The sequence below is a fragment of the Vulpes lagopus genome, chromosome 13 (genome assembly GCF_018345385.1).
Source record: "Vulpes lagopus strain Blue_001 chromosome 13, ASM1834538v1, whole genome shotgun sequence".
NCBI classification, from domain to species: domain Eukaryota; kingdom Metazoa; phylum Chordata; class Mammalia; order Carnivora; family Canidae; genus Vulpes; species Vulpes lagopus.
The window spans coordinates 10,702,632-10,717,323 of record NC_054836.1 but is presented as its reverse complement, the minus strand read 5'-3'; the positions used below and the strand labels follow the sequence as shown (position 1 = coordinate 10,717,323).

Sequence of the window (14,692 nt, the reverse complement as noted above, 5' to 3'; positions counted from 1 at the left end):
CCATGTCCCCTCCTTGAAGGGGAAACAGGAGGAATGTGTGCATGGAGCTGTCTCGCTGGCGCCCCAGGAGACCCCAGAACAGTGGGCGTGGAGACGTCCCAAGAATGAGCTCTTTGCGCCCTGCCCACGGCTGCACAGGCCACTCCCAGGCTGAGCGCAGGGGACACGCTGAGCTGGATGGAGACAGGCAGCTCCTGCCTTAGAGTGGGGAGCCCCTGGGCTGCAGCACCTGCCCCCGCTCCCCATGTGCACTGAGGGCCGAGCAGGGTGTCTCGCGTACCTTTGTCCAGCACAGGGCCGAAGATGGCCAGGCTGTTGTTGACTGTGGTGCAGTTCCAGCGGCGCCCGCGGAACTGGTGCTGGCACTCCTGGATGCTGATCTTCATGCCGTCCGCCACGCTGGGCATGATCTCCACATAGTTCCGGCAGAAGCGCAGCTGCTTGGGTACCAGGCCTGGGATGCTGGCGCACAGGATGGGCTGAGTGCCCAGGGATGAGTACTGGGGCCCGACGGCCAGGGACCTGGGGTGGGGGGAGGCCCAGTGAGGGGGCGGCCCTGCGCCCGCCCTCCTCAGAGTGCCCGCGGCTCTTTCCTTTGCGGACGCTACCGCAATCCTGACCCCCTGGAAGGAAGCGGGTCCCTGCTTGATGCCAGGACAGCACCGAACTTGGAGATGCGCCCGGGGAAGGGGCGTGAAACCAGCCAGGGAAACGGTGGGTATAGGGTGGAGCTTCGGAAACGCAGGGAACAGAACCTGCAGGCTCGGGATGGATGGGTTAGCCAGGGGGCTGCTTGGAGGAAGATAAGGTGCCTGCCACGGGCCAGACAGGGCACAGCAGGGCTGATCCACAGGGTGAAAATCGCCCTGAGCTCTCAGCTGCCATCAGCTGTTCAAGCAACAGAGAGCCACACGCCCACCGTCTGGGTGCCCACGGACATTCCCAGCTCTGCCGTCAGGCCACAGCCACCTGAGGCTGCACCCAGGAGCACAGGTGAGGAGCTGGTGCTTGCACCTGCTGGGGAATGAGGGCACCACGCTGCTGCGGGGGGCAGGTGCACCTCAGCCTCGCGCAGTCATGGGGGGACACAGCACGGTGGGGGCTCCTCCTGAATTGTGTTGGAAGACCTGCTGTGCAAAGGCACTGAGGGAACACCCGTCCCCCCCCCCCCCCCGCAGCCATGGCTCCCACTCCCCACAAGCCTGGGACACTTCAATTAGGTGAAAAAACAAAACAAGAGAAATTTGATTTTCCGGTGTCACCTGCCAAGACGGCCGTGGCTACCGAGCCAGATGGTTAGATGTGGGACCTTCCCATCCCCGTGGGAAGTTCTCCTGGACTCCTCTGGTCTGGGGTGACCAACATGGTCCCTGATGGAGGTGGAGCTGGCCACACACACGTGTACGTGTCCACACCCACCAAACCGCATCTATTTTACTGATGTGATCACACTTTGATTTCAGAGAAAGACCTGCCAGTTCCCGTTGGGGACAGGCAGCAACGAGCTTCTACAACCAGGTAGTGACACTCTGTAACACCCGCTGGGTCCCCGGGTGACAGTGGGTCCTGCCCCCCCATGGATGCCCCCACCTGGTGCCCAGGGTGACAGTGGGTCCTGCCCCCCTCCATGGACGCCCCGCCCAGTGCACACGTGCTCAGTCTCACACATGTTCCCCCTTCCAACCCAGGAGCCCGTCTCTCTCCATCCTGGGGCTGCTGGGTGTGCTGTGTCTGGGGCCTGGGGTGCAGATCCAGAGCAGCCCACACCCACCAGGATAGTTCCTGCTCACTTGGGGGCCTTGTCTGGGAAACTTCAGGCAAGAGGGCCTGTGTCTTTTTTGTTTGGGGGGAGAAACTGAGTCCAGGTGGCTTTGTGGACACCTCAGTGGAGCCCCAGAGGCTCTTCGGCTTGCCCTGGGCGGCTGAGCACCTGGGGGAAGCCGGGACAGAGGCCTCCATGTCCCTCAGCAGCCCACACACCTGCATTAGGACAGCGACCTTAGGTAAGTCCTTCCTGGAGTCTGACCCAGTTCCGTGGGGCTGTGCTGGGACCATGGGAATGGGGAACCACTGTCAACCTCCCTTTGGAAGCGCACAGCAGATGCTCACCACCCCCCCCCCCCCCCCCCCCCCCCCCGCCAAGATCTTCCAGGCTGCCCTGCCCTGAGGCTGGAGGCCCAGCCCTTCAGCACCAGATCTGCTTCCTTGTTGCTGGGCCGAGAGCACCTGGACTGTGTGCTCTCCCCGCACATGCCACAGCCCTGAGTGGCTGCCCCAGTCCCCTGCATGCCCACACCCCCGGCTGTCTCCCCATGGACACAGCCTTCGTCGGCCTGCACCACAGCTCCATGGCCCTGGGGCCCTTCCTGGGCAGGGCACTTGTCCACCCCTCCCCTCCTGCTCTGTTTCATCGGGAACATCAATGAGCAATTAAAGCCTGTGTGTCTGCCACAGCATCAGTGCCTTACAGGCGGAAGCCCGAGCCTTGCTGCCTTGCCGTGCGCAGGCCCTGCATCCCTGACCCTGCACACCTGCACACCATGTGCCGTGCCTGGGGCTCCCACTTTCAAGCACCACCATCTGAATCCTTACTTGGTGCGCTGCCCTTAGGTAATGTCTGTTGTCACCCAGGTGCCACGATGAGCCTGGCATCACATACCGGAGGCCTCCCCAGTCCCGCGTGACCTGCGAGGGGGTGCTGGCTCACTCCTGTGGGCTCACCCCTTGTGGACCCTACTAAGTGCCAGGCGCTGGGCCAGGCCTGAGCCTCCCCACACTTCCCCACCCACCCTGTAGTCCATGAGCCCCAAAGTTTCCAGAAAGGCCACCCCCTTCCCCACCTCCCTGTGTAGTCTTGCTCTCTAGGGTGTGTTCTGTGCTCTGGGCCTAGAGCTCCTCCCCGGGCCTTCATGGACAACTCTGAGTGAAGAGCACAGGGCTGCCCCCATGGGGACCCAGGCACTGACCATGGCTTTGCAGTGGACAGAACAGGCAGGCAGGGCGGGAGGGATGCTGGGCCTGTGGGTTACATGGGCTGAGGGGTACATGCAGACCCACACCAGGGTTCTCTGGCTTTAGGGGCCGCACAGCCAGTGTGTGGAAGTGAGGCGTCCAGGCTGAGGAGATGGGCCTGGCTGGGAGGGGGCAGAGAGGACGGGGGAGGCAGTCGGGCCATGTGGGGGGACGGGCTGCATCCACCCCCTGTGCCCCCAATAGGATTCCAGCTGGAGCTTACACAGAGGACCCATGAACCCGGGCTGTCCTTCACAATGTCGTCACCTGTGCTGCCTGTGCATCCTCCTCCTGCCAGTCCAGGTGGCCTGCCCACCGACGCAGCCTGGAATTGGCAGCAGAACAGGCTGGGGTGACTCCAACACGCTAATGAGCGGAGGGACCCAGTGGCAGGGTCCCTGAGAAGCAAGTAGCCAGGGGGCCAGGTGAGAACACGGCTGGGCAGATCACAGAGCAGGAGCTGCGGCAGGGTGGATGCTGGTTCCAGATCTTTCTGCAGCTTCTGTGGCCTCCCTGTACAGGAGTTTGCCCCTGCTTCCCTCTGGGTGGCCTGGCTGGTCATTCACTAGGCCCCTTTCTGCCTCCCGAGAAAGGGCTGATGTGGCCAGTCCTGGAGGCCACACTAGGTCAGCGAGGCAACTGTGGGGACCAGGCTGGTTGGGGTCTGTGCACCTCCCAGCACCCAGGAGCCCCAGGAGAGGTGCCTTGGAGGCCGTGGGTGGGGCGAGGCTGGGGACCCGCAGTTAGCAGGTCACCACAGGTGTGGCTGCATGGGGCTCGGGCTCCTCCACCCCAGGAGCCAGGACACCCACTGATGCTTGGACCACGGGAGACGTGCTTTCAAGCAAGCATGGGGCTCTGGTTCCTGACGCACCAGCCCCGGGGCTCAGTGCAGTGACACCTGAGATGAGATGAGAGGATGAGGTGGGCGCTGCTGGGCCGTGGGACAGCCATGCACGGTGGATAAACTGAGGGCAAACAATGTTCCCGCCAGGGGGCTTGCATCCATGCCAATGGCGAGACTCCCTCTGGGGGAAACACGGGGTGGGGGTCCCATCAGGGCCCTGGGGGTGAGCACTGCTGGGGGTTCCCGGCTCCTGGGGGTGGGCAGCAGGGGTGAGGGTTGGGGGCTCCCTTCAAGGCGCTTCCCAGGGGCCTGCCTCCTGGTGACCCAGGGGTGGAAGAGTCCCTCCAGTGCCCTCCAGTGCCCCTGGTGTCACAGCCCTGCTCTAGCACGGGGGGGGGGGGCGGGGGGGGCTGTTTATCACAAGGGCCTTGACCCCTTCTTCCTGGTTCATTATGCTTGTTCCCTTGGAGACTCGGGTTGAGCAGAAAAGAAAGGCAGCACTTGATTCAGACACAGGTCGGGCAACCTGAGGGACTCACTGCGGGGGCGGATGGGGGAGGGCAAAGGAGGACAAGGGGCCCCCTAGAGCCCCTGCACTGCCCCGGAGGCCCACCCCCCTCCTCCTTCACAGGTCAGAGGGGGAACAGCAGCTGCCCCCCAGGCCGCGCTTGGCTGTGGGGAAGCAGAGCGGGGACTTCCACACTCACCGATTCTGGCAGCCCCTGGTTCCGGGGAGCTGAGTCAGCTCCTGCCCGCCCGCCCCAGCCCTCCACCTGGGCAAGCCCTGGCGCGCTGTACCCTGGGGCCAGGGAGCCAGCCCAGATGCCGGTCCAGCTGTTCTGGCCTCCACCAACCCTGGCTGGGTTCCCCTAACCCTGTCCCGACCCCACGCCCATGCCCACGCCCATGCCCATGCCCCCGGAGCTGCTTCCACAGACCTGTGTCCCAGAGCCGAGGGTGCTGCAGACCCTGTTTGAGGATGGTGGCCCACCAGGGCTTCCCATCCCACAGGGCAGGGGCCAGCATGACGCGTGAGGACAGGGTGAGGGGGCTTGTGGGGACACGGGGTGGGGCTTGGCCGCAAAGGTAAGAAGGGCTCGTGAAAAAAGTAATCGCACGAAGTAGTTCAGTGGGCGCTTACTAAGCAGATTGCGGCATTGTGTGGTGGTATGTCGGTGTATGGAATCGCTGCGGTATAACCTCACGCTGGGGGAACCCTAATGGGCCGTGCATGACTCCCCCACACGCCCAGGACTCAAATTCCTAAAGAGAAGGTAGACATCCCAATCTATCAGCACTCAGGAAACACAGCCTTCTGGGAGGAAGTGGGGGCGCAGGGTGAGGCCAGGGCCACATCCAGGGTGGGAGGAGCTGCAGGCCGAGCAGTGGCTGCAAAAGGCCTGTGGCTGCCTCCAGGGACTGGGGAATGAGGTTGCCCTGGCCTGTCCCAGGGTCTCCCTGGGAACTGGAGGCAGTGCCCAGGGGGGGACGGCACCATCGTCTCCATGCCCTGCGTCGCCCCAAGCACTCCAAACACATAAAAAGCAAGAGCATGTAGTACAGGGCGGGCTCCTGGTCCTCCGGGAAGATGGCGACATCAGGCTGCTTGTGGTGCGAGGTCAGCGTGGTCTGCACGTAGGACGTGAGTGTGACAGGTGGGTGCTGTGGCGCGGAGGGCGTTAGTAGGTATGTCCTCACCAGCAAAGAAGGATGGCAGTGGGTGCAGAGTGCAAACCAGGAGCCGCAGCGGTGGTGATGGGTGCCTGGCTGCCATCTGACAAGAGGGCACCCTCCCTGGGACATGGACTCAGAAACCTGACTGCTGCCATGCCCCAGGTGCCTGGCTCCACTGCTGTCCACGGTCGGTACAAATGATGGGGTGGGGGGTGCCCGGTGCATCCAGGCTGCTCAGAAGCTTCCAAAGGGGACATGTGCCTCTGTGCCTGGGGAAGGCAGCATCCCTGCCAGGCCCTGATGGTGACCGCCCCAGGAGGCCCGATGACAGGCCCTGTGTGCATCAGGGTCACCGATGCCTGCCAACTGCCCGTCCAACTGCCCGTTCACCTTCGAAGCATGGTCTCCGCCTGGGAGCAAACATGGGACACGTGGGGCGTCCGGAGCTGCTGCTGGTCCTGTGCGGGGATGCTGTGCTCCCCCAGGAGCAGAGCACCACCCTGCCGGCCACCGTCGGCACAGCATGAATGAGAGGACTGGGTCCCCCATGGGCAAGGACCCAGACCTGACCGTGGAAGAGGACGAACTCTGTACCCCAGGCTGGCAATTGCAGACCTGAGGGGCCCTGGTGAGCCACCCAGACCTGCAGCCTGCTGGGCCTGAGCTAACAGGTTGGAGCCGTCTGAGGCAGTGCAGTCAGGCCACGTGGGAAGCAGGAAAGACAGATATGTTGTCTGTGCTGGCCGGCCAGGCCTCTGGGTCTCAGGGACAGAGCCTTGCCCAGCAGTGGTGGGTCGAGCAGGGTGCCCCCATCATCCAACCACCTGGGCATTTGTTCCCTCCTGTCTCTCTCTGTGCCCCATGCCAGTTGTCCCCTGATCCCAGGCTGGCCGCTTCTCCTGCCCAGGCCCAGTCACCTGGGCGGCCCCGGGCTCAACTGGCCCTACAGGACTCCTGCAGACTCGCACAACCTTGGGGATGGTGCCCTGAACGCCTGGAACAGGACCCCCGCTCTGATGAAGACACCTGGCTGGTGTCCATGTGTTCTTATGTCAGAAGGGCCTCTGGCTTGCCCCCTCCTATACTCTCCTGCTCTTTACACGTAGGGAGTAGTGTGCGTACAACATAGCATGGGAACAGGCGTCTCAGCCAGCGTGCACCGCCCCAGCAGGCCCCATGGCACAGGTGCCGCGGGTGGTCTGCACAGCACATCGTTGTTTCTCACTGGTCTGGAGGCTGGACGCCCCATGATCGAGGTGCTGGTGAATGTGCGGTCCAGTGAGTCCCCTGGCAGGCAGGCAGCCACCGCCTCGAGACCCTCACGGATTAGGGACACAGAGAGGGCACTGGCCTCCTGTTTTTCCTACGGGGACCCCATGTCCACCATGGGACCACCTTCCCACCCTGTCCCCATGCAGGTCAGGACTCCCACACGAATTGGGGGCTCCAACGCCTGTCTGTGAGGGTCACATGGCCCACACTCGGGATCCTGAGTGCCAAAGGTGTCCCGGGCCCCATACAGCTCCATGTCCATTGCTGGACAGTCATCGAGGGACGACAGGGAGCGGGGTGGTCTGCATCTGCCCCTGGCCAGCTGCACTAAGGCCCTTGCACCACACATTCTCCCTGCAGACACCCCAAGGGGGAGGGAAGAGTGATGCTGCATGGGGCCGCCCACTCCCTAACCTGTGAGAGGGTGCCTGGAGGGACCACGTGGACCAGGCCTCATGGACACTCAGAAGCCCATGCCGTGTGGTGGCCACGGGGCTTGCGCTGGGGTTGACTTCCGGTTGTCCCCTCAGCCTCACAGGTGACAGGTGTGCACACAGGGACAAGTGGGCTGCTTCCTCCCGCAGTGCTGGGGCCGTGGTGCCCATCTGTCTGGGTCAGGGTGAGGCTGTGACCCTGCTGGCTCCAGGGAAGGCTGATGGGCCTGCGGGTCTGGGGGGGCACAGGCCGCCGCACTCCTGCTGCACCCACTTCCGTTACCTTGCACCTGGCGCTGTGATTCGCCCCTCGAGGAATTCACTGTATTTCCGCAGGCAGGGTGCCATCCCAGAGGGCGCCCACACCCTGCTGCCCGGCTGGATGTCATGCCCGCGACCTGAAGGGCCCTCAAAGCTAGGGCGTCCCTCATGAATGCACCCTGACCCAGCACCCTGTCTCGCTCTGAGCCTGTACCCAGACCCAGCTCCAAGACCCCTGCTGGCTGACCACACGGCAGAGGGGCCAACGTCCCGGAGCAGGTGATGGTGGTCTCCCCGGGTCTGAGAGACAGCCCCCAACTTCTAGAAGACGTGCTGTGGAGGTAAAGTGCAAGCACAACATGACACCTCTGTATGGCACCTCTGTGACCCCTGGGAAGGTGGGTGACATGATCCATGGGGAGGGGATCGTGCTGTGTGGACAGTGGCCCTGGACTCTGGTCCCAGCCTGTGGCTGAGGCCAGTGAGCCCTGCCCATCGCCCGCCAGCGCTAATGGTTTTCCCCTCCCAGGGAGTGCATGGTGTCAGTGGGCGGGCACCTGGCCAGGCCATTCTGCTCAGGGTGGAGCGGGCGCTGGCTGGGACACGCAGGGAGGAAGGCCCAGGCCCCAGCCTGGGCTGGCGGCCGTCATCCGCTGGGGCTTCACCATGATGGCACGATGGGGCAGGGGGCAGAACAAATCTCAGGATATGTGGGGCGCCCGCCCATGGGCTGTGGGCACCATACTGCCTTCACTGGGGCCCCTGTGTCGGGGGCAGGTGTCAGAGAGAGGGGTTCTTGGGGGGTTTGGCTGGGCCTGGGAGACTCCATGCTTTACCTCCTTGCTGGCCTCCACCTCCCCAGCCTCCAGCCACCCTGTACCGAGGCTCCCGGGGCTGGGGGAGCTGAGTGCTGGCTGAGTGGGTCCACGTGTACCTGGCCTTCACCTGCAGCCACCACTCTGCTAGCCGCCTCCTCTGGGCCATGCAGAAGCCTGGCTCTACTCCTGCTTGTCCTTTCACATCTAGACCACTGGTGAGGGCGAGGCCGAGGGGCAAGGCCACCTCCTGTCATCTGAGGGCACAGAGTGAGCATAGCACTCAGCTGGGTGTCTGCAGAGGAGGGCTTGCTGGGCCCCTGGCTCTCCCCCTGGGGACCATGTGCCGGGTGTCACTGAGACACCCAGTTCCATCCACAGGCCGGATCCATGGTTATGTGGCTGGTCGGTGGTCCTGGGAGCTGAGGGCTGCCCAGCAGACGGGGGCTCTGTCCTCCCTGGGGGCCCACCTGCCGGGGCCTCCGGGGCTGCTTTTCTCTCTGCTTTCTCTCTCTCCATGGGGTGGGGTCCGGGGAGGGCCCGGGGCCCCCTGGCCCCTGCCCCTGCTGGGCCATCCCTCCCTGCCCGCAGCACACCCCCCTGCACCCCTGCTGCCCCGCCGGCTGAGCCAGGATTACTGACACATACTTTGAGCAAGTCCTGGCAGGCGGGCAGAGGCTCCTATGCCCGCGGCCATGCATTTGCCCGCTTCCCTGGGCGGCAGCAGCACGTTTTGTCAGGGAAGGAATGTGGAAGCACCAAAGTGCGAGACACCTTCAGGGTGTCACCTGGGGAGGCCGGGAGGGAGACCGAGGCAGCGCTGCCCAGTATGTCCTGGGGACTGGGGCCCAGAGCTGGGAGCTCAGCTAGCGGGTACGGGAACGCCCGGCAGTGTCCTCTTGTCCCCTGGGGGGTTTCTGTTTCTCACGGGAAAGATTCCATCACTCACTCACTCATTCATTCGTTCATTCGCTGGGTCCAGGATGGGAATCTTCCTGGGCAGCTGAGGGCTGAAGGGTGGAGCAGGGGAAGGACAGAGCCCAGAGACTGTGTGGGGCTTCACAGCGGGTATGTGGGCACCGCCCTTCTGCTGGCTCTGCAAACAGGGGCTCAGGGCCCTGGGGCCTCTGCATCCTGTGCCTTCTGGGGCCTGCGCACCTGCTTCCCGTGACGGGCAGCTCATCCCCTCTCGGCATCATGTGGGCACTACTGTCATCTCTGGGAAGCTGGCCCAGGACCCACCCTGCCTCCTGAGGCTTCTAGATCCTTTGACCAGGCTTGGGGGTCAGCTGGGGGGGGGCAGCTGCAGAGTGTATACCTGCCGGTGTGGGCAGTCACTCGCGGAGGGGTGCCAGTCCAGGGAGATGTCCCTCACTTGGGCTTCCTGGGTGATGAAGGTGCAGCTTGACCTAACAACTTGGGTTTTGGGGTTTTTTAAATTTTCCTATCCCTTATTACAGAGTACATAAAATCCTGCATAAAAAGTAGAGCGAAAGAAAGCACAACTGGCATGTTGTCCCCAAGTGGCCTTTCAACTTCTGTCATTTCCTCACGGACAACCATCCGGATGGCTCTGGCCTGGAGGCCACTGTGACTGGTCCTGGGTTGCACCCGCAGGATGGTGGCAGCGCCCCCAGGGACCCCTGCAGCCAGCAGCGGGAGGCCTGCACACAGGACCCACCTCAGGAAATGTGGCTTTACAGCTCTAAGACCATTTCCGCCCCCATTGTGTTGCTGCCCAGTCCTCCAGCCCGCCACAAGGGATGCTAGCAGGTTTATGCAAATACGACAGAAAATCATCTAATAAGAGCCCAGTGAGGTGTGGAGACACAGCCTGGGAGAGCCGGTCCTGAGTGGGGGGCAGCCAGGTTGGGGGTGCTGGAGGCTGGGGAGACACATGTGTGGTGCCCTGCAGGGGCAGGAGGTGAAGTGTGCCCACACAGTGGCTCTCTAGAACAGGTGCTCTGACCATGTATCTTTGACCCATGGCCCTGGATACGAGGATGCCACTGGTGGCCGTGTGGGGGGACACTGCCCCCAGCACCCTGAGATCCTACAACACCAGAGGGGTCAACCTGCTGTCTGGAGTCCTCTGGTCTTAGGGCCTTGCTACTGTCCTTAGCAGCCTTGGGGCAGCAGATGGAGACCGAGAGGCAGGCAGAAGGAGCAGGGAGACTGGAGCAGTGATGGGCAGGGCCGCCCTGGGGAGGGGGTGCAGGGGTGCAGATTCACCAGAGACAGGGCAGCTCAGGAGGGGCGTCTTTTCCATGGGCCCTGCTGCATGCAAAGTTCAGCCCTCAGGTCCCACTCACCTGACACAGGTAACCCCTCACCCCTCCTCTTTGCCCCGTTGAGGCTGGTGCCTCAGGGGCACCCCCAGAATGCCCCTGGCCAGCCACCTACTCTGAACTTGAGGTGAACCTGCACCCCACAAACAGCGGGCACAAGGAGACCCAGGTGGGGGCCAGAGGGGCGGTATGGGGGGAGGGCCAGGCAGAGAGAAGGCTCTGGAAGGTGGAGGCATTGGCTGCTGAGCAGGCCCTCCTGGGGCCAGAGCTCCTTCCAGTTGGGAGTCTGCATGGGGGATGTTGGTAGGTGGAGCGAGAAGGCCCTCTGAGGGAGAACCTGGGGGGGCCTCACTGGGGTACATTTTGGGCCAGTCCCCGTGTTGTCTGCTCCAGGGCCCAGCCTCTGTGCTGGAGAGCTTGCTGTGCTGGGGAGAACTAGGCGGTCGCTGGCCACTGGGGCTATAACTCCAGGGCAGAGAGGGTGTGGGGTTAGCAGCAAGGGCAGGCTGGGCCCAGGGGGTTACAAGATACCCTCTGCCCAGACTCGGGGACACAGGCTGAGGGAGCCCAGAGTGCACCATGGGGCACTGGCACCTACTGAGTAGCAGAGCTCTGCGCGTCCCCTCGACCCTGAAGCCTTCCAGCATCTGCAGGGCCCTCCTGCAGTTCTAACTCTGAGCATCCTGGTGTCCCAGGGAAGGGGGAGCCTGCAGTGTACAGCTCTGTCAAGGCTCTGCTCCCTTCTCTGCAGTCCCCCTGGTCCCGCCCAGAGGAGCCCAGAGACACACTCTCAGCATCAGGTGTTGGGACTGTGTCTGCATGTCCCTGAGGCTGGGCTGGGACCTGCCCCGGCACCGCGGGTGAGGGATGTTTCCGCGAGTGCTGGGGAGCGGGTGGCCCTTGGGATTCCTGCAGGGCAGCTGCCAGGAGCGCTGGCTCCTCCTCCCCCTCCACCCTCCCACCAGGAGCCACACCAACTTCAAAAGCCTAATTACTCCCGATTTGGGCTGTTTCCTCATCCTTCCCGCAGGTGAGAAAGCCCCCGTTACTTTCACTTTTATATGCAAGGTGTGTGGAGGGGGGGCATAGCTTCGTGGGGGAGAGAGGATGAAACCACAACCAATTAGGGAGGCTGGGCGTGAAGGTGAGAAGTTATAAAGATGAGACCCTCAGCGCCACGGGGAGGAGGGCAGAGAAAGGAGGAGCCTCCAGGGTAAGCTCCGCCAGGTAGGATGTGAACACAGGAAGGCTTTCCCTTGCTGGATGCTGTTGAAGTGGAGCCTTTCCATGTGTGCCCTCCTCACCATTCTGCCTGCAGTTGGTGCAGAGATGGCTCCCTCCTGTCCAGCTGGTCTGCGGCCAGACAGGAGGCCAAACCAGCCGCCCCCAGGGCACCCTGAGCTGGTGTGTGCCACAGGGGCCTCTCCTTAGGAAGCAGAATCACTGAGGGGGGTTTCCATGGCACCCCTTCTCTCTGGGGCCAAACAGGAATTGGGTGAATTGCTGAGTGCAAGGGCTCCTCCCCACCTGCCTGGAAAATGCGGGGCTGCACCCGGTCCACTGGAGCATGTGCCGGCCCATTCAGATGGAACACACCTAGCCCAGGTGCGAAGAGGAGCACACCTGTGTGTGTATGCGTGTGGGGGGTGTCAAGGCCAGGAGCCTCAGGGCCAACAGGACACAGATCCCAAGGTGTGGGGAAGGTCGCCAGCAGGCTGGTGGCAGGGCTCTTCCCTTTGGGAGCAGCGGCAGGGGCGAAGGGAGCTTCCTCCTGCGCCCAGGAATGCGGCGGCGGCAGAGTCTAATTAGAAGCCTGCGCTGGAGCGCGGCCGGGGGCTCTCTCGGACTGTACCCCCCCCCTCAGCCGCAGGCTCCGCCGCCCCAGCCCACGCTCCGAGCGACGGGGCGCTGCAGGTGCGGTGTGCGCCGTGAGGCCGCCGGGGTCCCCGAAGGGCCTCGCCCAGGTCCCTGGGCCGGCCTGTGCCGCCCCTCCCGCCCCGCCCCGCCCAGCTGCGTCGGGACCCGCGGCGCCCCTGCTCCCGAACCATCTCGGAGAGAAAAATTATTATCGGATTAGATGTACTTCAGCTGGCTCGGTTCCCCCCTTCCCCTCGGTGTAATTATTATAATACCAGGCAAGCCGTCGGAGCCGGTTCCTGTGTGTGTGTGTGTGTGTGTGTGTGTGTGTGTGTGTGTGCACATGTGTGCGCGCACTCCCCAGCAGGCATGTGTGGGGGAACCTTCTCTCCAGCTCCAGGCATCCCCTCAGCCACCACCGTCCGGTCTCCGGACTCTCCCAGCGCAACCCAGCACCCCGCTGCTGCCTGACCTTCGCTGGCCGGCCTCTGCCTAATCAGATACCTGGGGGGAGGGTGGCCCTGACTCCCCCTCGCCCCACTCCCACCCCGTCTGTGTGCAGCAGACCCTGCGGACCTGCCCTTGGTTGGTCTGCACCTTCACCTCGGTTTTGCCAGGGTCTCCCTGCAGTGTGCGAGCTCTGGGCGGAGGGCGCGGCCCCCAGCCTCCTCGATTGCCTGGCCTCACTTCGGAGCCTCCTCGCCCTCCCTCCGGGTCCAAGCCCGCGAGCAGAGGCCCCTCGGGACACCCCCCCTGCGCGCACACACAGAGCCGGGAGGCGGCAGGGCTGGCGCTGGCCCCAGTGGCCGCCACTCCCGGCGGGTCCTGCTGTCTTTACGTAACCGCGCCGCCGCCAGCGGCTCGGGCTGGTCTCACCCACTTTGTCTCGAGGTGTGCGCGTGTGTGCGTGCGACACGGTCCTTGGGGAGGTGCACCCGCTCGCCCTCCTGGCTTCTGGCCTCAGGCTGCCTGGCTGTTGATGCCGTCTCTGCGGACAGCGTTCCCGCCTCTGCCCAGGCGCTGCGCCCCTTCCGACGCCGGCGGGCCCCACCAAGCCCGGGACGCCAAAGTCCCCGGAAGCTCCGACACCCGCGTCCCAGCCCCGGCCCCAACAGGTCGAAGTGGCCGCCAAGAAAACAAGCCGCCCGCGCCCGCGGAGCCGGAGGGGCAGGGCGCGGGCTCCGGGCCACCGCGGGGCCCTGCCCGAGGGGACCTCCGAGACCCAGGCGGACGCACAGGAGACTCACTCACCACCAGATCGGGTAGCTGCCCAGCGCCTGCTTCAGGCCGTAGAGGAATAAGAAGTACCCGAGCAGGGCCATCGCCGGGCGGGAGAACGCGAGGTCCGGGAGTCCACCCCGAGAGCACCGGCGCCGGACCCGGCCAGGCCCTGGGAGCTGGCGGGCGGCGGCGCTGGGCCCTCCTGCGGCCGCGAGGTGCGCGGGGTGCGCGGGTGTGCGCCGGTGCGCGGACTCCGAGGGCGGCGCTGCGCCAGGTGGGCCGGCGGCCGGGCGGCGGGCCGGGGCCCGGGGCGGCGCGGGACGGCGGGGGCGGGGCAGCGCCGCGGGGGGCGCCCGCCGGGGCTGGGGCTGGGGCCAGGGCCGGGGCGGGGCGGGCAGGGGGCGGGCAGGGGGCGGGCGGGGCCCTGGAGCTGGGGCGGGGGCGGCGGCTGCGGCCCTTCCCGTGGCTGCGGGGAGCGCGGGGTGCGCGTGGTGCGCCAGCTCCCAGGGCCGCGCTGTGCCAGATGGGCGGCCGGCGGAGGCCGGGGCCGGGGTGGTCCGCAGGCGTCCCCTCCGAGCTCCAGGACCGCGCCGTGGCGGGGAACCCCGCGCGCCCCGCGCTCGCCGCCGGACGCGCTGTCTGGCTCCGGCTCGCGCTCCCACTGCGGCTCTGCCGTGCGCGCCCTCCTGCTCTCAGAGTGGCGGGGCTGCGCTCCCTTTCTTCCGTCTCCTTGGCACGGGGACCCGTTCCTCCGAGGCCAGGTCGGCGCGAGCTGCTCTCGGCTGGTCCACCGGGAACCGAGCTGCCCGCGCCGCTCGCTGCGGACCGCGGCGGTGCTGAAGGCGGCCTGCCCTGGGGACGGTGGCTGGGTGGGCGGCCAGGGTGCAGCCCCTTATCTGAAGGCTGGGATGGGGACCTGGGCTGTCTGGAGCGCAGGTGTTGACGCCTCCAACTTTTCCCCCACACCCCACCAGGAGAGAGGACGCCCAGTGCGTGGCGCCTCCGGGGAGG

At 64.9% G+C, this 14,692-nt stretch overlaps 1 protein-coding gene across 1 annotated transcript in view; it reads right to left on the bottom strand.

Annotated features, from left to right (window-relative positions):
* WNT3A (Wnt family member 3A) overlaps positions 1-13,782 on the bottom strand; it is a 44,189-nt gene extending 30,407 nt beyond the window's left edge. Inside the window, exons 1-2 of the mRNA XM_041727325.1 lie at positions 13,712-13,782; positions 281-522 (exon numbers count right to left, since the gene is read on the bottom strand). Coding sequence (XP_041583259.1) covers positions 281-522; positions 13,712-13,782 — 313 coding nt within the window. The remainder of the gene's footprint in view (positions 1-280; positions 523-13,711) is intronic.
* Positions 13,783-14,692: the final 910 nt, after the last annotated feature.